Here is a 20,363-nt window from a genome sequence, read left to right as displayed (position 1 = left end):
CAGCTTTGACATATATATTGTAGTTACGTGAGTGAACTTAAGCCTTATAAACACTTTTTCTGCAATATAGAAGCTTTTCTATTTCAAAGATTTGGAGTGTTTTAGAGCACAGTCTTTGCTAAGTAATTTATTTTCTATGCAGAAAACAGTGTTCAAAGTTCAGTGTCAGAAGACTGCTTGCGTATGAGATAATCAAAAGTCTTTGCTTAACATTTGTTGCCTTGTTTGGTGTTGGACTGGTCACAGTTCAGTAATTGTGAGTAATTTTGGAGTTCTTATATTTCTGTTTCTATTATCTAGTGAACTAGTAAACTGTTTTCCTGCCTACTTATGAAGCTCTAATAAATAGCTGTGTTAATATTTTTTTAGAAAATATTCTCAAAGGTATTTCGTTGAGTATAAAAGACTGAATAAACAAACCGTCAAATATTTACATAAGTCTCTTCTTTATTTTAGGATTTCCATTTGAATAGAGTTAACTTGGAAGAATCAACAGGAATGGAAAGTACTCCAGCAGGTGCTAGACCTAAGAAAAAAAATAAGAAGTCCTATGATTTAACTGCATCTGATAAATTTTGGCAAAAGCATAAGGGCAGGTAAGCTGTAAAGATACACAGTTTATATTAATTTAGTCAATATAAATTCTAAGTATTCTTCATATATGGTAGTTCTGCTTTTAATCGTATTTGAAAATATCTTCTAGTTTGGGGGCTTTTTTTAAGGTGTACTGGGTCTGTCTGAAATGGTGTTCATTTCCCCACAGCAGCCCTCCCAGTGCTGTGCTTTGCATTGTTGCTAGAAGAGTGTTGATAACACACCAGTGTTTTGGCTACTGCTGAGCAGTGCTCACACAGCATCAGCGCTGTCTCCCCGACATTCCCCCTCACCAGTGGGCTGAGGGTGGGCAAGATCTTGGGAGGGGGCATTGCCAGGACAGTTCACCCAAACTGACCAAAAATACACTCCATACGACACCAAACCACACCACACCAATAGCATTCCATACCACTGTTCAGCAATAAAATCTAAGAGAAAGGAGGAGGAAGGATGCAGCCTTCAATGGGGTTTTTTAAATGTTTGTCTTCTGGAGCAACCGCTCTGCCTACTGAAGCCCTGTTTCCTGAGAAATGGCCAGACATCATCTGCTGATGGGAAGTAGAGAATAAAACCTTTTGTTTTCCTTTGCTTTCACACATAAGCTTTCCTTTTTTCAACTGCCTGTATCTTGACCCATGACTTTGGGAGTTTTTTCTACCTTGCTTTCTCCCTGCCCAGTCTTGCTGAGTAGAGAAGTGATAGAGTCACCTGGTGAGCACATAGCATCCAGCCAGGGTCAACCCACCACATAAGGAATGATCATGGCCAGTATTCATTGTCCATTATTTTTGTCTCTTAGCTCTTTGTTACAGAGCTCAAAATTGTTCTTACCAAAATTACATAAAATTATTGAAAGCAGTGAATATATCTTAGAAAGTTTAAGTAAACCTACAGTAAGATGTCATTATTTTCAGTGATTTGATACTGCTGCATGATTTGCGTGTTGTTATTTCCAAAAAAGGTTTTCATTGTCTGGTTCTAGTATTTCAGTTTATTGATTTAACTGAGCCTAATGCAGACTATTGCATTAGTCCTTTTCCAGAGGTGGCTGAGTCTGTTCAGGAAGAACTGGAATCTTACAGAGCCCAAGAAGATGAAGTCAAAAGACTTAAAAGTATCATGGTAAGTTTTATCACCTGTATGTGTTCTATGTAAAGCGTAACAGGGCTTGTAGAGATGTTCAGCCCACCCTGTCATCCCACGGACAAAAATTTTCAGTGCATGCTGAATTTTAGGCATAATACGATCTTAAAAGTAGGACTAGAAACACCATATTTCATGAGAAGTTTCAATTTCTTCTTCATTGGTGTTGCAGTTATATAGCTTCCATACTAACTGAAAAATGAAATACAGACGTTAACACCACTATGAGAAAATAGTTTCTAAATGTATTGACTATCTGCATGTGTGGTATTTATATTTATTATGACTATTTTTATTCCTCTTTTCAAACCCTTCTTCAAAACCCAGGGTATAGAAGGGGAGGATGAAGGAGCAATAAGTATGCTTTCAGATAATACAGCTAAGCTAACTTCAGCTGTCAGGTAAGTAGTCAGTAATGCATTATTGTTTATTACCTGTGAACCATTTCTAGTTTTTTCTGTCATTGTACTTTCTGTATTCTTTGAAATCAACATCTTTAAATGTAGGCTATTCAGCTTTATAATATAGTTTAAATGCTTTATAATTCTGGTAAAGTTTTATGTGATGTCCTAAGCCAGTGCTTGCATATATGACTTCCACAATGTGTGTGACTTTGGAGTGTTTCCTCAGCAAAGACAAGAGTAATCTAAGTGCATCATAGATTTGCTTGCACTCTTCCACCAAAACCCCCAAACTCTGCATTCTTTCGTAAAAAAAAATAACTGAAATCCCCCTTCTTCACGTCTCTGCTTGCTTTGCACAGTGTGTAATCAATTACATTTTGATTCATGTATTTTCTGTAACATCTGTTTGCGAGATTATAGTCATTCAGAACTCTGAGAAATTTACCCCCCCACTTTTGAAGACCAAACCACCAGTGACAGTGGTTTCATGACAGTGAAAGTCTTAGATTTAGGCTTCTTTCTCATTGTAAATTTGTTTTTCATTCCACTGATGCCTTCAAGAAGGGAGATATATAGTTTGCTGCCTTAATCACTAAGACCCAATCAGAAGGAAGAAGAAACATTCATTATCCAGAGGATAAATGGGGTGATATGCCCAGTATCCTGTGAAATCCAGCATGCCTGTATTAGTTAGTTATCTCTTAGTGAGTTTGAAAAGTTGCTTTGTATGCTATGCCCTGGTTAGAATTTCATTGGAATTACAAAGGATGTGTGATCAGACAGTTTCCAAAAAGCAAGCAGGTATTTTCAAGCTCGCCCTATAAAGTTTTCAAGTTTTGTACTTCTCAAGATGCTGGTTTTCAGGTCAAGGCATTGGTTTTTGGCTCTAATCTGTAGAATTTTGCTGAGAAGTCCTGATACCATTAAGATCGTCCATTTAGGCAGGTTTCTGCTGTAAGAATTGAAATAGGTTCACTTGCTGTTCTGTTGCCCATTTTCTGAAGGTTATCTTTTTCCTGGCTTTACAGCTGCTAGAAAACTTTGGAATATCTTAGAAATTAGAAATCAGAGGTTCTAACATTGAGGATCTCCTGTTGTTTGCTTTTTCTGGTTTTTTTTGGTTTGCTTTTTTTTTTTTTTTCAAAAACACAGTCCTTTACAAAGGCAGTACTAGTCACCTTCTCACATTCCAGCTGTCATTAATGGTCAATCATCATAGGTAACATTGATTTTATAGTTGCTTAAAGGAGGAAATAAAGTATGGCTACTTAACTTCCTGGTTCTTCAGGACATGCAGTCAGTTGTCATTAAATGCCTGATCATCTGCCTACTGTTAAACTGAGTAAGACACTGGTTGTCCAGGGTGCTTTTGGTTCTGAATGTATATAGATGCTGAGAAGTCTTTTGTAAATGTGATTTTCACATGCCAGCAGTGAAAATCATGTAGATCCTAACACCTTAAGTAACAATTTTTCCATAAAGTAAACTTAACCATTCAGTTTCCCATTTCACAAAAGAAAATTTTTCAATTGTGAATCCTGAATAGAGAATTGTGTTCTATGCAGAAGCACCTGACAAATTCCAGGACATCCAGAAGTTCTGTATTTATTTGACAGATACTGTTATTTACTGTAATTTTGTAATTGTTTGATATTCTTTGACAGGTATTATTATTTGGCAGATATTGACACTTCTGTATATATCAGAATAGACTAAATGTAGTAGATCATTTGTTCAGGTTAGCAGGGCACATATCTGTTGTTGATCACAAGCTTTCAGTGGGAATCTTGAATTACCCACATAATGTACGTTTTTTGCTAGTCAAGGTAGAAACCTGGTTTACTACATTACATGTGACTAATGTTCTTCTCTTATCTATTCTGTTTCAGTTATGAGAATCATTACATCTATACTTGTCATTTTTTAGTTCCAATCCTATTCTGTAATTTTAGATTTTAATAGCCTTTAAAGGTCTTTTCCAACCCAGACTGTTCTATAATTCTATAAATGTTTTAGTATCTACTATATGCAGTACACAATTCAACTAACAGTGCAAATCAGCAGGTTAGTTTGTATTTAATCTCTTCAGCTCTCTTCCAGAACTTCTGGAAAAGAAGAGGCTCATTGATCTTCATACCAATGTTGCAACAGCCGTTTTGGAGCACATAAAGGTACAATTGCTCTCTAATTTGAGTTTTGTGTCAGTAGTACTCTTTAACTGAAGGAATATATTTGAGGCTGTGAAGATAAGAAAGTGAGCCTTCTCAATGGTGCTACTTTTTCAGAATTCACTCTGTAGCATTACTTAGTGTTGAAGGGTGAGAGAGAATGAATTTTGGATGCCTCTGCATGGAAAACAAGGAAGACCAGGTTTTTTCTTATCGGAATTTACTAGTATACTCTCATTTTTTTAATGGTGGCCACAAATGTTATTGTGGGTTGAAGTCTTTCTAAAAATAGGTTTATGATGGAAGTGTTTTGTTTCTTTTAGAGATGTGTCATGGCAATTCATGACTTCAGTCTAAGCAATCTTCTGTTCATATGTGTTTATCAGAAGGGCACTGTTGACTGCTCACCAATGAAAGTGATACCCAGAGATGTCGTAATAATGATGCAAGTTACTGAAGTGGTGTTTCCAGCAGGGTCTGTGTTAGATGTCTTGTGCATAATTTGAGCACTTCAGAAGGGTGTTCGTCCCCTTTTCTGTTTTACATCTCCTGCTCTTGTGTCAGAGACCTTGCAGAGGGTTTAGTGTCAAGTGAAGGCCATGGTTACTGCTAGGATAACTTGGAAAATGGATTTGTTTTCACAGTATGAAAACAGAAATTGTAGATGAGACTTTCAGAAACACTGAAATTCTTTTAAGTTTTGGAAAGTGGTTCAAGCACCACATCTCACTGAAAATCAATAATTAGAAAGTTTTACGCCAAGCTACTTATAATTCATGGAAGGCAATGTATTTTGAAGCTAGCTTTAACATTTGTAAGGCATGTAAGATCTGTCTTCAGTTATTATTGCTACTGAATTTTTTTAAAGTACTATATATGTACAAAGGATTAGTTCTGCAATTTAATGGATAAATTAAATTTACATATTTAAGTTGGAGAAGAGATAGTAAGTGTCTCTCTGTGCTTAGCTCATTAGTGTAGGGGCTAGTTTATGGGCTTTTGCACTATTAGGTACGTCAATTTTCATATCTGACAATTTAAAAGCAGTACATTAATACCACTGAAAAAAATTTAACTCAACAATATTGATATTTTGATGCCTTGTCTGCAAATTCACTTTTCTAAGAAAGATACTGGCTTGATAATGGCAGGCCTAGACCAGTAGTATTCTGTATATGATTTATTGGTTGGAAAACAAGTTTCAGAGTAAGATGTAGAATGGCAGTAACATCAGTTTTGCTTTCCAGTGTCCTGTTGGCACTGGGCTGGAGTCAGATTCATCAGATGATAGCAACACACTTAGTTACCTAGAGGTGGAAGGAATTGCCTTATATGGGCACTCAACCAGCCCTTGCCTTGCTGCTCTGACAGGGAGCCTGCTATTAGGGAGTTCCCTAGGCGTGGTGATCCATTCCTCCATGATTCGTAATTCTGGTACTGCAGAGTGCTCAGGCTCTTTACCTTCTTATTGTATAGCTGAGACAAATGGCCATGCAGTTTCTTCAATATATTGGTATGTGCATCTCTATCATCTTTTCTTTTGATATAGAAAGCATCACTTCATCTCCAGATATTTAGAAAACTGTCTTAAACTAATGCAGATGCATGTGGTTTTTCCTGTTGAAATTTGCCTATGGTAAAGCCTTTTAACTGAATGAATGTAAAGTTTATTCCAACTGCTTTCTCTTGACCATCTTCTCCTCTCTTTCCACCCTCCAGTGTTAGAAAAAGTATCTTTCTATCTTGAGCTGTGGAATTCTAGTATGCAGGACGTTATGCTACCTAATGGATTCCTCAGAAATACTCTCAAAAAGAGCCATGTCTCAGCCAGTACTTTTAAAAGAAATTCTGATGACACCTTGACTCTGTGGTTAATAGGTTTTATATACAGTAAATAATGAAACCAGATTAGGATAAGACAGAATTTTTTTTGCAAGTGCTGAGGTGATGAGGAGCTAGTGAGGCACCATGCTCTTCTTCAGGTTACTATATTTTCCCTTCTAAAATAATCAGGAAGTGCATTCATACTTTAAAATAGACTATTTGCATGATCCATTATGGTTTTTTTACTATATTAATTATTTGAGCGTTTTTCTTCACTACATATATAAGCATCTATGCAAAGAATGCAATGAGACCTGCTTTAGATATACTAAGTGAATTTAATTTTTCTTGCAGTCATATTTTAATGTTCAGATTACAGCTGCTTTCCACATTCTCTTGGATCGTTTTCTAAGACACAGCAAGAGGAAACCAGAAATTAATCACATACTTAGGGGTCCTGGCAGTTTTTTGGCTTAAGTGTTTAGTTAAATAATGGAAAGTATGCATCACTTTTTCATGAAGCAAACCATCAAGTATTTATTGTCAGTGCTTAGAACAAATGCATCCTTGTTTTGCATTTATTGGTTTTTCTTCTGCTGAAGCTGGTGATTGAAGGTCTGGACCCAACAGATAACAGATACAGAGCTAGAATTACCTATCTAGCTGCTTTAGAGTTTCAAGTAATGCTTATCTTTGCATGTGATTGTAATATGAATAGGATTACTGATGTATGTTGAATCAGGAATATAAAAAGATGTGCACATATACTTTTCTAAAATGACAGTTGGGGGAGTAGATTACATAACCTCTTGCTAGAATTCTACACATATGAATTTAAGTGGCAGATTTTTATGTGAATTGTTTTCTGTCTTAAATTACTATATTTGTTTACTTTAGGGTTTTGTTTAATTCCTACATAATTTTATTATGTATCTCTACTTTTGCTTGATCTCAAGGTCTAATACTTTGAATGATCCCTTAATTGGGATCCCCTTAATTGGGATTAACAATAGCCTTTCAAATTTTCAAATTCATATTTTGTAAAGGAATTCTGCTATTTTAACTACTCTGTTTTAAATAAGGTTACATTTTTGTCTTACACTGTGTGAAGAGAAATGGTATGTGTTTGTGAAGTATATATGTCACAGTGGGCCAGGCTGGTTTTCTGTAGTCCAGAACTGATAATTCAGTAACCTTCTAGTAAAAACAGCTTTTTCTGAGTTCAGTTACAGTGACCTTGCTATCATCATTCTGTACAGTTCAGTGAAAGGGAATTGGCTATGGCTGCCACTTCCAGCCTTCTTCCAGAGTTTCTCTTCCTCTTGATTGGAGCACACTATAATTACCTGACCAACCTCCCTTGTTCTGGAGGCAGTTATTTCTGCTTGTTTTCTGTCAGCATCTTTGAGAAAGACCTCAAATAGTTTCTTAGAAAACATCTCATCTGCGTATTCTCTCTCTCTAAAATTAAGAACTTTTGTAGTGTAAAGAGGATAGAAGAGCTTCCAGCAAGTCTTTACAAAAATAACCCTCTAAGAGATTTTAATGGGTCCTGCTTCCACTTACTTGCTTTAAGAAGAAGGAACTTTGTGTTCATTTTGGAGTACAGTGCTCAATAGACTTTCCCATGCACTTCAGTAATGTTCCCTAAAATAAGTTTTGGCTTACAAACAGCCTGTTTCTAAAGATGATAAGTTGAAAGCTTTCACAAATACATTTTTTTTAAAAAGCAAGCTGAAGTGTGGCACTTTAACTGCATTACAGAATCCTGTCCCTGAAGTGGCAGCCAGAAAGGTCTCTTGAATGAGATTGGTGTGGAACAAGATGTCATAGTAGAATAGCAATAGCTGGAGGCAGAAAAGGAAAAACTGTAAATGTAAATGCATCTTTATTGTATTATTTTTTATTATTATTGATTTTCTTCACATTGCTTGCCAGTTTGGCACCCATAAGAACCTCTTCTTTGCTGTGTTTTTTATTGAATCTACAGGACTGTTTAGCTCCTATTCCCCAGCTTTTCCTCTTGGCATGTCTGTGAGTTTGCCATTGAGTGAACAAAATTGCACTCACTTAAATTAAATGGGACATCTGCTTCTTATCAGCACCTCTTAGACAAGTTGGCTCTTCAAGAAGTAACTGTCTCATTGATGTGGCATATCTGGGATATCTATCAAAAGGTAACTAGTAGTGTTTAAGGCTATTCAGTAACCCATATGAAATTTGATTAGGTGTCCACCTAATTCCAAGCAAACCAGTGTAAGAAAAATATTGCACTAATTAGCATCTTTGCTAGTAACTTTATTAGTTATCTAGTGAAGAAGCCGCTGAATAGACTTACTATATTGATCCATCTCTTTGGTTTGTTGCATCAGAAACAGTCTCAAAAGTTTTATATTGCTGCTTACCTCTGATGTCCCTATTGTGGATAGGAAAAAAACAGACAAAGTGGATAGAAAAAAAATGTGGACCTGAAGTTTCAGGATTTTCGGTTTGGGGTTTTTTCCCCAAAGAATGCTAAGTTCACACTTCAGAATTAATTGTGCAAAGTTTTTGAAGAGAGTGAGCATACTTGTATCATTAATGTTTCAGTTTAGGCTCGAAGTATAGCACATACATGCAACCAGTGAATTTTCTTTGCTGCTGTTGATCTGTTTTGTTCAGCAGTCACAGTCAAACAGTCATAAAGTTGCACATGGCTGAGAAGAATTTTACCTAGCCTGTGCTCCAAGTAAGTCAACAATTGTGAATCTGTTCTTAAAATTGAAAGTAATTGATGTTTGAATTACATAATTTTATTTAGCAGTTGATCTGTAAACAAATACAAGGAATTAGGGAATCTTTTTATATTGTACATTTTTACATGCCATCTAAATAAATTTCTTGTAAACAGATCACCAGCTAAGATAATACTGGCTTTGCCAAATTCAACAGTATTGTATTTGACTTTATAAGATCAAGTGTCCACATTTCAAGACAATCCCTTTTTTCCTGGATGCCTGTTGTCTGGGAAAAATATTTTAAACTCAAAAACATTGAATTTAGTTTCACATAACAAGATACAAATGTACTTAAAACAGAAAAAGCAAGTGTATGTAATGGAAAGACTAAAAAAATTGTAGTCATTTCTTTGCAGTTGCTTTATGTCTCTAGAGAGATCTAAGGAAACTATAACACAGAAGATCTCCAAGATGCTGTAGAATTGAGGTCTCAGATGGTTTACCAGATACCAAATTGCATCTGAAGTAAGGACTTGGAAAAAGGCTGGTAGTTCAGTTCTATTCAGACTTTAAACTATTCTTCTAACATAAGCTCAAGGTAAATACAGCTTGAAAGAAGCTCTAGCTTTTTTTTTTTCATTCATGCACTTTCTATGTAGTCATAGTCACTATGACAATCAACAGAAGACATTCTTCTGCCCCTAAAAGTAGCAGGGGGTCATTTTTGAGCACTCTCGATGGTAATTTACTTTATAAGCTGTAATTACAAGCATCCACAAAAGCTTCAAATTAAGTTGTTGCTCTGCAAGTAACTGATCTTCTCGAGGAGTTCTGTAAGTGGTGACTGAGAAATGGAAGCATTGTATAGCTGCCTGCATCATAAGCTGATCACCAAATGCTTTCAATACAAAAATATCCTTGTAATTCATACCATTTTACTTTGTTTTCTCCTCTCTAGCTCTTTTTTTGAGGAACTCACAGTACTCAGAAGGTGAAATATCCTAATATCCCTAGGCTAGAGAAGTACTTTGTGGGGGGGTGAGGGGCAGGTAAACTAACTTTTATAAAATTAATTTTCTTATTTGTGATCTCAAGAATAATTTTAGTAGAATTCAGAAATATGTGAAAACCAGACTTTGTAAGTTTTTACGGTCTGTCATTGCAAGAACTACTTCACTGGATAAAAGGTGCCATTGCAGTTTTAAATGCTTTGGCATTATCAGGCAAAATTTCTCAAATTGTTTAACCCAAGAAAAGCAAGGTGACTCTTGCCTCACTCTGGCAATATTATTTCAGTCTCACAGGGGGTACGATGTGGAGCTGACACACTTCCAAAGAAGCAAGATGGAGGTCCACTCTGCCCGTCTCCTTTTTGAGCCAATACATAGCTGAATGTGTTCAAACATAAGGATTTAATTAGTTACCAAATACTAAAACTTACAGGTTTTGTAAGCTGAGTAGCTGTAACATTTGTTCTGATGCTGCATTTTAATGTTCAAACACGCATAATGATCTGCATTGTAATAGAACATTTTAAAATAAGTTCTGGACTGCATTTTTCTGTTTTTAGCTTGTAAGATCTTGATCAATAAGTGTAAAACTTGTCTGTTTGTGCAGATGTGCTGCAATGCAGTCATTACTTGCATGGCCATGTGATGTCTTCCATAAAGCTTTTGCCTCAACAATTTTCTATAGTCCCTGTGCCATCCTCCATAAAAATGATTTTCACAACATCTAGATGTGTCATTGTATAATGAGAGACTTCTTTTCCAGTGTTAACAAGATAATCTAATTATAAACTTCTCCATCTTTGGTGTGAGTGAACTACTGCAAGCCTTTGATCTGAGGTAGTATTTCAGTACCAACCTAAGTTGGCAGTTGCCAACGTTTCCTTGGGATGATGCCTTAACGTATAAAGGAATTTCCCACATTTATCTGCATTGAATAATTGTCTTGTGGTCTGAGAGCCTGGAGGTTCAGAATAAATTTGACATAATATTCACTTGACCATTACTTTTTCCTTTTACAGCATAGCAATGTATATGATGGCATGTAGTTTTCAGCTGTGTCAAAGCCATAGTTGAAAACAAAGCTTCTCTTCCAGTTCAATATTCACATCAGACACCCCTTGCTTAACTTGCATTTTCATTTTTAGTATGATAATCAAATAACCATCAACTTTTTGAGAGCTGATTATAATGCAAGCATTAGTTACTTTTACTGATGATTTATTTTAAAATAAAGTTTTTAAAACGGTCTTTGTAACTAAAACTTCATACCTTTTAAAAGAGGAAATAAATATTCTTTCACAGTTTTAAGATGTTAACCCTAACACTTACTCTTAAACAGAGTCGAAAGCTGGATGTGTATTTTGAATATGAGGAAAAAATAATGAGCAAATCCACTCTGGATAAATCTCTTCTGGACATGATTTCTGACCCAGATGGTGAGTACTTTAAATTTGAACTTGGTGTAAAATTTATTAAGATACACAATAAATCTACACCTGCTTAGATTTCAGGGTTGGTAAAGAGCAACCTGTGCAAGACTTGTAAAGAAAACAGTTTTTGATTGATCTTCAGCAATCAACTGAAGTACTAAACTCTAGAGAGTTTAGTACTTCAGTTGAGTAATATCCAAAATATTAGCAACTTCTGCTGCTCCACTAAAATCCTTTCCTAACTCCTTATTTTTTAGGGTCAAAATATTTTTTGTGCTTTTCCAGTATTTAGGAGTATAGCATGGCATTCTGTGGTCTGAACAATACTAATTTTAAATCCTACTGCACGTTTTGTAACATATACGTACCTCACGAACACGATGAAAATTTCATAGAGTTTGATGAGATCAAAGGGCTGTAATGTAGGGAGCTCCTGCTTGTGCGAGGAAAAAGATGAATGGGACAAGGTGGAGAGAAGGGACGCAAGATGTAAATTGGCCAATTCACTGGGACTCACCTTAAGCTTTGCATGTGTTGATTCAGCTGTGGCATGTCTTTTTTCATCATCTAAGGGCACGAGCAATGCATCCCAGCTTCTGTGTCACATATGGGTCATGCATATCAGAGCATTGCACAGCAGGAGTACTCAGGTTCTCTATTAGCAGGAGTCACTGAGGGTCTTTCTGTGAAAGGCTAAGACCCAAATGACTTCCCAGCTTTTTGTAGTATTGTAACATCAGCTCTCCTTTAACTCTGTCACAGCCTGACATGTCATAACCCTCTGACAGATTTCAGTATGATCTGATACCAGTTGGCTGGAGCAAAATAACGTGCAGAGCAAAAGTGTAAAACTTAAATTATCTCTGACTTGTCAGCATACTGGCAATTATACTGGCAAACCTCAAACATTTAGAGACCCAGGGTTCCTGCCCTTTTTCCAGTGTGCTCTTTAGTTTTGTTACTGCATGATTATGTGTGTAATCTTACAGCTACATACTGGGTTTAATGCCTGCTTGGAGTTTGTATAATGATTCATATTTATAGAAAGAGTATCTATACGTCCTGCTGACTTTCTACAAAAATCTTTTAATAGTGTCCATGCTATATAATCAAAAGGCAATAGAAGAAATAGTGCACAGTTGGTAGAAATTTGAGCTAAAATTTTAAACATCTCATAATGGGTCATGTCTAGAAATTAATAAACTTTCAGAAAATCTAATGTCAGGCGTCAATCTGTATATCAGTACATACATTCATTTTTTTATATGAAGCTAATAAGAATATGTATAATCTGTACTTTCTTTAAGCATCAATACAAACTAGTCCTTTTCCATGTTCAGAATTAATGTTTCATGTACTATTTTGATTTCAGCTTTTATGTTTGCATAAAATTAGATATGAAAACAAATTTTATGCTTGCTTGTATATCCTACTGGATCAATTACTTTTTACCTGAATCCACATTTTCTATGCCTTTTTAGATTGCAGTGTAAAGCAAATTGTTTTCCAAGCCTGATGTATCATATCAACATTCCTATTAGCAAGGTTCCTGGTTTTTACACAAGATTAGATTTACAAGCTAGAGTTTTTCTTCATAAGCCAAGTATTCAGGTTTTCACACTAGTATGTTAGCATTTTATATGCATTGCCTAGGTTTAAGTTTATATAAGAAAAAGATTTAAGTTAAATCAGAGTGATTATTTCCAGGCATGCTGTCTTGTAAAACTGTCCAGCCTCATATTGTGTGATTCACTGAGAAGCACCAGCAGAAAACAATTCGAAGGAATAATACATCAAGTCTTCCAGCGCTTCCACTGGTGAACTATTTATTGGCATTATGTGTGGGGATATTTGTCATGTGGACGATGAGATCTGCAGAGCTCTTCATGAAAGCACTTAGATGTGTCCACTTAACAGCTTCAGGATTCAACCTCCCATTTGTTACCGTATTGCACTAATCTACCACTCAGGACTATTAGCTGCCTCCCAGTTTCATGGATATTATTGTATCCTGGAGCGGTGATAAAATGGGAACTAAAGGCTGCCTGCTGGTTTTTCAATTGAAAATAAAATAGGTATGTTCTAGGTTTGCCAAGTTTTCTTCAGAATGTTTAGCAGTTTGCTTCAGACTGTAGTCTAGAAAAAAGTAGTGAATATTTGACAGGCACTTGGCCTGAGTTTTGCAGCTGTTTATCACAGCTTTTTTTGCCTAAGTGAATTCCAGGTGGATCTCTACCTTGAAAGCTGGCTTTTGGTTTAGATAATACAAAGTGTCTTCAGTTCTTGATCTTCTGATTTACTGGTATTTGGTAAGGGTTAGTAAAACCTACTTTCCAGAGAAGATTGTATCAAGTCATAAATGTTCGTTATGACAGCGCTTACTCTTAACTTCTGCCAGACTAAATATATGCTGACTTTTAAATAACAGTTGAAGATTAGATCAGATGGTCTCCTGCTGACATGATCCACATTCCATAGTAGAGGAAAAAAACCCAAAACAAACTAAACAGAAGAAGAAAAACAGGAAAAAAAGTCGTTTTCTTGCCCCCAAGTGCAAGAAAGTTCATTCTTGTACAACATTGCACTAAAATTATCAGGCTTTTGTAATTAATTTTAAGTGTTTGTTTTGAGATGTTGTACTTCTGAAAACTTCATTTGAAACTATTGTCTTTACTAACAGTGATTCTCTTCTAGAAAAAAAAGATGGTGTTCAAAATCTGGTGTAGTAGTTTATAGTCTAAGTAATGGCTACATCAACCTTTTGATCTGGAGAGATGCATTTTGATTGCATATCAATAGTGCTTCCCAAGAACGGGAAGTGTTTTTCTTCAACAAAAGAGGATTTAGGAAGTAAAATCCTTTTTGAAGGCAAGTTGGAAGTTCGGGGCTTTTTCCCTGACCAGCAGTTCATATAAGTGCTTTTGCAGTCCTCAAGTGTTTCAGTACAGTGAACCATAGAACTGTGTAAGCAAGTTGTAGAGCTAAAAAATAATGTGCTATGGCTTTTACTTCTATGATTTTTCTTTAGTCTGCTTTTTCATGGACCCACTCCCAGATAAGGCTTGCAATCTCCACATAAAATAAGTCATAATTTCTCTACATAACTTATTGAGGATGTTATATCAATAATAATATTTACTACAAACAAAAGGAGAAAGTGTAAAACTTTCAGAAAGAATGACACATCTAACCCAACTCTTCATAAAATTGCTGTATGTCTTTCTTTTTTATATTGAAGAAGGCCATGGTTATAGGTAACATTTATTGTCATGACTAAAGGTCTGCATGTACATATATGTGGCTGCTGAAGGGCAATTAATGTGGCAGCATAGTTACAATTGTAGTTTTTAATTTTTCTTTTTTTTTATTGCAGCGGGAACTCCAGAAGACAAAATGCGATTATTTCTCATCTATTACATAAGCTCAGCTCAGGCACCTTCAGAGGTACCTATGTTCTTTACAGCTTCCAACACCAGAATGTACCACGAGGGATTTTTCTGTGGCATTTCAGCACTAAGTAGATACTTCTGTTTCTTTGCAAAAGGAAGTACGAAATGCCAGGAAATACTAAAACTTTAAATAAATTTTGTAGTATCGCCAGGAAATCTGCTCACAAAGCTTTAGCCACCATTTCAAAGGATACGATTGACTAATAAGAAGGAATATTATATTGTGACATATTTAGATCAGAGTTACTGCAAGACACATCTTAGCATGCTTTCTATTATTCTGCTCCACTGCTCAATAGAAGTAGATAAAGCAGAATGAAAATACGACTCATTTCACTCTATCTTCATATATTCAAGAATGATTGAGTCAGTTGACTAGCAGGTGAACAAAGGAGAAGTGCATCTGCCAATATCTGAATAATTCAGGAAACAATTTCTTCGTATTTCTTTTGAACTTAGGATGATTAATTTCAAGGAAAATTCTTGCATTGTAGGAACATTATCTGATGGAAAAAATGTTTGATTAGATGAATAGAAATTATCTGTATAAATGTATACTAGCTCCTTTGTTTATTGTTTACTGTTTTGACATTGTACAGAAACCAGCATTCTGTTGGTGCTAGTATAAAAGACTGTTCCCATATCTGAAAGTCCCCAGGATTTAATTCCACAAACACTGTTCAGTTTAATGAGATCTACTCATGGCAAATTTTATTTCAAGTTATATTTCCATACTTGGTAGGCAATGAGATTAAGACTCATAATTACTTTTTAACTTGGGTCAATGCTGTAACTTTGCACTGGTTATTTAATATTTAGATAAGAATATCTTGTCTTTCCACATGGATTTAAGAGTAGCTTCAACCTTTTGTAATTTTCCACTTTATGATTTCAGATTGATTTGGAGCAGTACAAAAAAGCATTGGTGGATGCAGGTTGTAATCTCGCTCCTTTGAGCTACATAAAACAATGGAAGTAAGTAATTTCTTTTTTGTCCTTTATGAGGCTAATTGGGTAATTTCACAGAATCTAGCATTGTATTCAGGACTTATGTGTTACTTCTCTTACATTTTAAATTATCCTTAAACATTCATTTGAGATAAGTTTTTCCTTTCATTGTTATGGTAATACATGCAAATCTTATTTTGAAACTAACCTCCAGTAGTGCCAGAACTCTATAGAATATGACATTTAGTAGTGCCCTTAATGAGCCAGGACAGAAACAACTTACTGAATTAAATGAAAAGTTGTGCTAGCTCAGACTCCAAAGTTTTTTTTTCCTCATACCAAAGAGTTGTATATCAGTTATTCTAGTTTTACATGGTATCTGAATGAAATCTTTGTCTTTTAACTATAAAATCTAATTCCTATTGTATTTGTAGGCAAGAGGGATGCATTTAATAAATAGTTACTTCCTGAAAGAGTTTGAAATGCAGAGGTTTTTTCACTTTCAGATGACTAGAGTGGAACGTTCTACAGCAGTGTGTGCCATGAGATAAATTCTTGATTTCTATCCCTGCTTTCACAGGGCTTTCACTAAGATGGCTTCAGCTCCAACCAGCTACGGAAACACTACACCTAAACCTTTGGGGTAGGCTTTTGATTAATTTTCTGTTAGCCTTTGGGTTCTTCTATCTTATTTTAGTAGTGCTGAAAGTGTGTTTAGTGCTATACATGGCCCAGAGCAAAACATCTCCCTATTTGTAAAATTTTTAAGTTACAGACGATTACAAGCACTTATCTTCCCTTAAAAGTGTATAGTACACACAGAAAGGAAAATAAAAGGATTGGGACTAAATTCACAAACTATCTTAATACAGTGCTCTCTGCACCTGCATATTAAATGCACTCTCACAGGAGAAGAATTCAGCACCAGGAACTGGATCTATGACAGCCATCACTTTGAGCCTTAAGCAGTCAATGGCAGAAGATAAGCACAGCCCTGTATATTCAAAATGAGTTCTCTCCTGGATTTGGAGACTGTCAGGGATGCAAGAAGACAGTGCTATTTCCTTGGAGACTCCTGGACTGAGTGTCTGCCTGCTTTTTGAAAGGTGTAGTTATTTATTTCAAGACACAAGAACTGTGCTACAGTTACATATATCCCATACAGGATATCGGACTTGGGTCTTTCCATTCTTCGAAGGATTTCAGTCCTCATTACCAGCTCTGCTTTCAGGAATGCACCATCACTGTCATAAGGAATCTGTGGTGTGGTATGGTTACAGAGAATTCCAGTGCTGTTTCACTTGGAAAAATTGCTGCTTGGTTTGTTGGAGATGCTCAGCATCTCTGTTAACTCTGGTGATTAGACCCACTTGAAAGGAGCACTCCAATCCTTACATTACTGAAGTATTAAAATAAACTGTTCAGTGGATTAAAGACTAGAATCCAAGACTCCCATTGATAGGTGAGGATCTACCTGGTAGATTACAGGTGTATTCCCATACACTTGCTTGCCATGTGATGTGAGGAATATATTTTATGACAAACTGAGTTACTTAGTGCTTAGGTCCTATTGACTTTATTGGGAATTGGATGTCAGTATAAAGCTTAAGAATACAAATTTTTTAAAAAAGGTCCTACACATCGTCTTTATTTTGGTTTTTCAGTCTGTTTTCACGTGTTATGAATACAGGATCACAGTTTGTAATGGAAGGAGTGAAGAACTTGGTACTGAAGCAACAAGTAAGTTTAAAAAAACAATTAAAAAGTCTATCATGAGTATTGTGAAGATTTGGAAATTTCAGTACCTTTGTTATATTAATAAAATTCATTGTACAGTAAACAAGTAAACATAAATCTCTGCTTATGGATAGATCTATCACTTTGTAACTTCCAGTTTTCAGATAAGTGACAAATAATGTTCACATTTTCTTTGAAGACCTCTTTGTAGCAATTAAGACTGATTCCAGCATTATAAAAAGAACAGCTTTGGAATATTCAAAGTAGACTAGACCTTCATAAACAAAAAAATATTAACTATCTGTATCTTTACTTAGAACTACATGTATTAAGTTAATCTATTCTGGAGTGATTAAGAGGCTGAAAGTGTTAGTTCTCTGTTTAGTTACAATTCAAACATTTCTTGTTTTCCCATATAAGTGTAATGTACAGCAACCATAATCTTGTAATGTGCAGGAAAATACAAGTATGTTTATAATGACATGACCACCTTCAAATATTCACCTAAGTTTTTAAAATATTTTTGAGGATAACTTGCATGTAAATGTACACCCCCCAAAGAAAACAAACAACAACAACAGAAAAGAAACTGGTTGTGTAACTTGTAGCTGGAATTTTGAGTTGTGCTTCCCAGAAACCTGCTTCTCTGTAGAGGACGCATCATTTTCCCAATATGTACTTTCATCAGATGGCAATAAATAAATATCTATCTGACTCTGAAGAGTCAGAATTTAAATTAGAAATACAACATATCAGAACTAGATAAAATGAGATCTTAACTAAAGGTTTGTCTTTTTGACCTACTTAATCTTATCATTGTCACTGTTTGTTTATTCAGCCTGTTATAGACATAACATGAAAGGTATCAGCTATCACATAAAAGTTTAAAAATGGGGTCTCACTTTTGTAGGGTAGTTAGTGAAGTTAATTCTGCAGGAATTTCATTATGAGTAGATATGATAAGCTAGCTGCATTGCAGAGTTACAACTCAGTGGTATATCATGAAATGTGATTGAGGAAAATTTAAATATGCAGCTTGCCTGTGTGTTATATATTATGAGAACTCTTCAGATAAACTGTTCCTTGTAATAATAATTATATTCTCGAGGAGACTTTCTCCTCTTCTTGTGTTAAACATTTTGTCATTTCTTTAAATGTGTGGCTTTAAAGAGTTAATATTATTCTGTACAAAATAGCTTGCATTGTTTTCCATTCTGAGTGAGCAAGAAGTCGATTTGCCAATGTTTCCAGGATACGCCTTTTCTGGCTTTTAATTTCTTCTCCAGGTATTTTAGGGTAGCCAGATGAAAAGCCATTCTTCCTCATATTTGTAAGCCTAATGTAGGTCTGTGGTATTTCTATTAAAGCTAACTTTTTATTTTTCCTTCATTAATTCAGGGATTCACATGGGTTTTTCAGTGTAATATGTAGATCATCTTTTGGAATGTCCTCTTTTGATACATTCTGTCAAGACCCATTTCCAATCCTGTTGCTATGTAAACTCACCCTCAGTTTATTATAACTGAAGTAGTTTAACTCTTTAATATTCAGGTATTTCGTGCAAGGTGACATTTTTCGTGTTAAATAAGAACAGTAATCTTGAATTTCACCAGTTTATTCCTTTGCAGTTTATCCAAGCATTTGTTGCCAGGGTTGTTTTATTTACCCATTTCTTTGACAGTATTAGTTCTATTTTAGAATTACACCCTTAATTATTAGCATCAGCTTTAAAATTCTTTCCTTAACTGCAAAGTATTTTTTTAATAAGAATTCATATTTGATCACGTCTGCGTATGTTGGTAATAGCTAAATACAGCTCTGTTCTTATCTTCACACTTTTTTTGCACTTTATGTCTTATCTTTGTCCCCTAGCTATATGCACCTTAGATGTTTGCATTTTTTTTACAGAAAAGTAATTCAGGTGATAATAAATAAGCTTAACCTTTACAGAACATAAGAGGAAAACTGTTTAAAATAGTATTTCAAATGCTCTATAAACTCTTCCGTAAGTAATAATGTGACTGGGAATAGTTCTTAGTAAGCATTTCAGCATTCCATTAATTACACATTATGTTTTACAGAATCTGCCAGTCACACGTATTTTGGACAACCTTATGGAGATGAAGTCAAACCCTGTGAGTACAATTGCCTTCATACAGAGAGAGGTGGAACAAACGAAATCTTAAAGCTGTGATATGTAATATGCTATGGCTAATTTTTTTCATGGTAGTGCAGTTGAATCCAATCATGCTGTATTTCAAGAATAGAACCATTTTCATAACTATTTAATAAGACTTTTTTCACTAGTCTCTAAACAATGGCAATTTATGGTGTCTCATTTGAACTAATATTTTTTAGCTTTTTCCTATTCTGTGCTTCTATTAGACTTGTGTTGTACTGAGCTTCTGTTGCTCCTAAATTTCTGCATTAGCCTGTGGACTGAAATTTTCTTTGTGTCAAGGTGTTTGGTTTTTTTTTAAAGAGCACAATTTCAGAAGTGAAGTATTTACAGAGAGGTGTATTAGGGAAAATTACATTTCCCGCATCTTTAAACTTTGCTATGCAGAGGAAAATATTTTACTACTAATTCAGTCATTCTGTTTGCAAGCAGAGGTGGTTTTTGTCAGAAAAGTCCTCTTCTTGCCTTGTTTCTGTGAAAATTTACCCAGACTATTTTAAATTCATGTTACAAATTTTTGAAATGCTTACGTGTTACTGACACAATCAAGGCATTTACTAGAACTTACAACTAAAAGTAGGCCTGAGTGTTTATGCATGAAGGCATTCTTCTTGCCATGTATTTTGTTCCTTATATACAACCAACCTGTGCACATACTTGTCCTGAAAAAGTCACCTCTTAGAGAAAATCTCCTCATTTAGAAAGCTTTAATGTTTGCCACATCGTATCAGTCTTCCTATTTTAATGCCATCAGCAT

General features: G+C 35.3%; 1 protein-coding gene across 1 annotated transcript in view; it reads left to right on the top strand.

Moving 5' to 3' along the window:
• The window catches only part of SCFD1 (sec1 family domain containing 1), a 52,512-nt gene that overhangs the window by 19,479 nt on the left and 12,670 nt on the right, over window positions 1-20,363 (top strand). The window contains exons 11-20 of the mRNA XM_039552467.1: window positions 457-596; window positions 1,629-1,719; window positions 2,068-2,141; window positions 4,234-4,315; window positions 11,203-11,299; window positions 14,667-14,737; window positions 15,638-15,717; window positions 16,271-16,333; window positions 17,355-17,430; window positions 19,509-19,562. Coding sequence (XP_039408401.1) covers window positions 457-596; window positions 1,629-1,719; window positions 2,068-2,141; window positions 4,234-4,315; window positions 11,203-11,299; window positions 14,667-14,737; window positions 15,638-15,717; window positions 16,271-16,333; window positions 17,355-17,430; window positions 19,509-19,562 — 828 coding nt within the window. The remainder of the gene's footprint in view (window positions 1-456; window positions 597-1,628; window positions 1,720-2,067; window positions 2,142-4,233; window positions 4,316-11,202; window positions 11,300-14,666; window positions 14,738-15,637; window positions 15,718-16,270; window positions 16,334-17,354; window positions 17,431-19,508; window positions 19,563-20,363) is intronic.

The sequence above is a fragment of the Corvus cornix genome, chromosome 5 (assembly GCF_000738735.6).
Source record: "Corvus cornix cornix isolate S_Up_H32 chromosome 5, ASM73873v5, whole genome shotgun sequence".
In the NCBI taxonomy this organism is placed as follows: Eukaryota; Metazoa; Chordata; class Aves; order Passeriformes; family Corvidae; genus Corvus; species Corvus cornix.
Note: the sequence above shows the minus strand (reverse complement) of the source record. Positions and strands in the feature narration are given on the sequence as shown.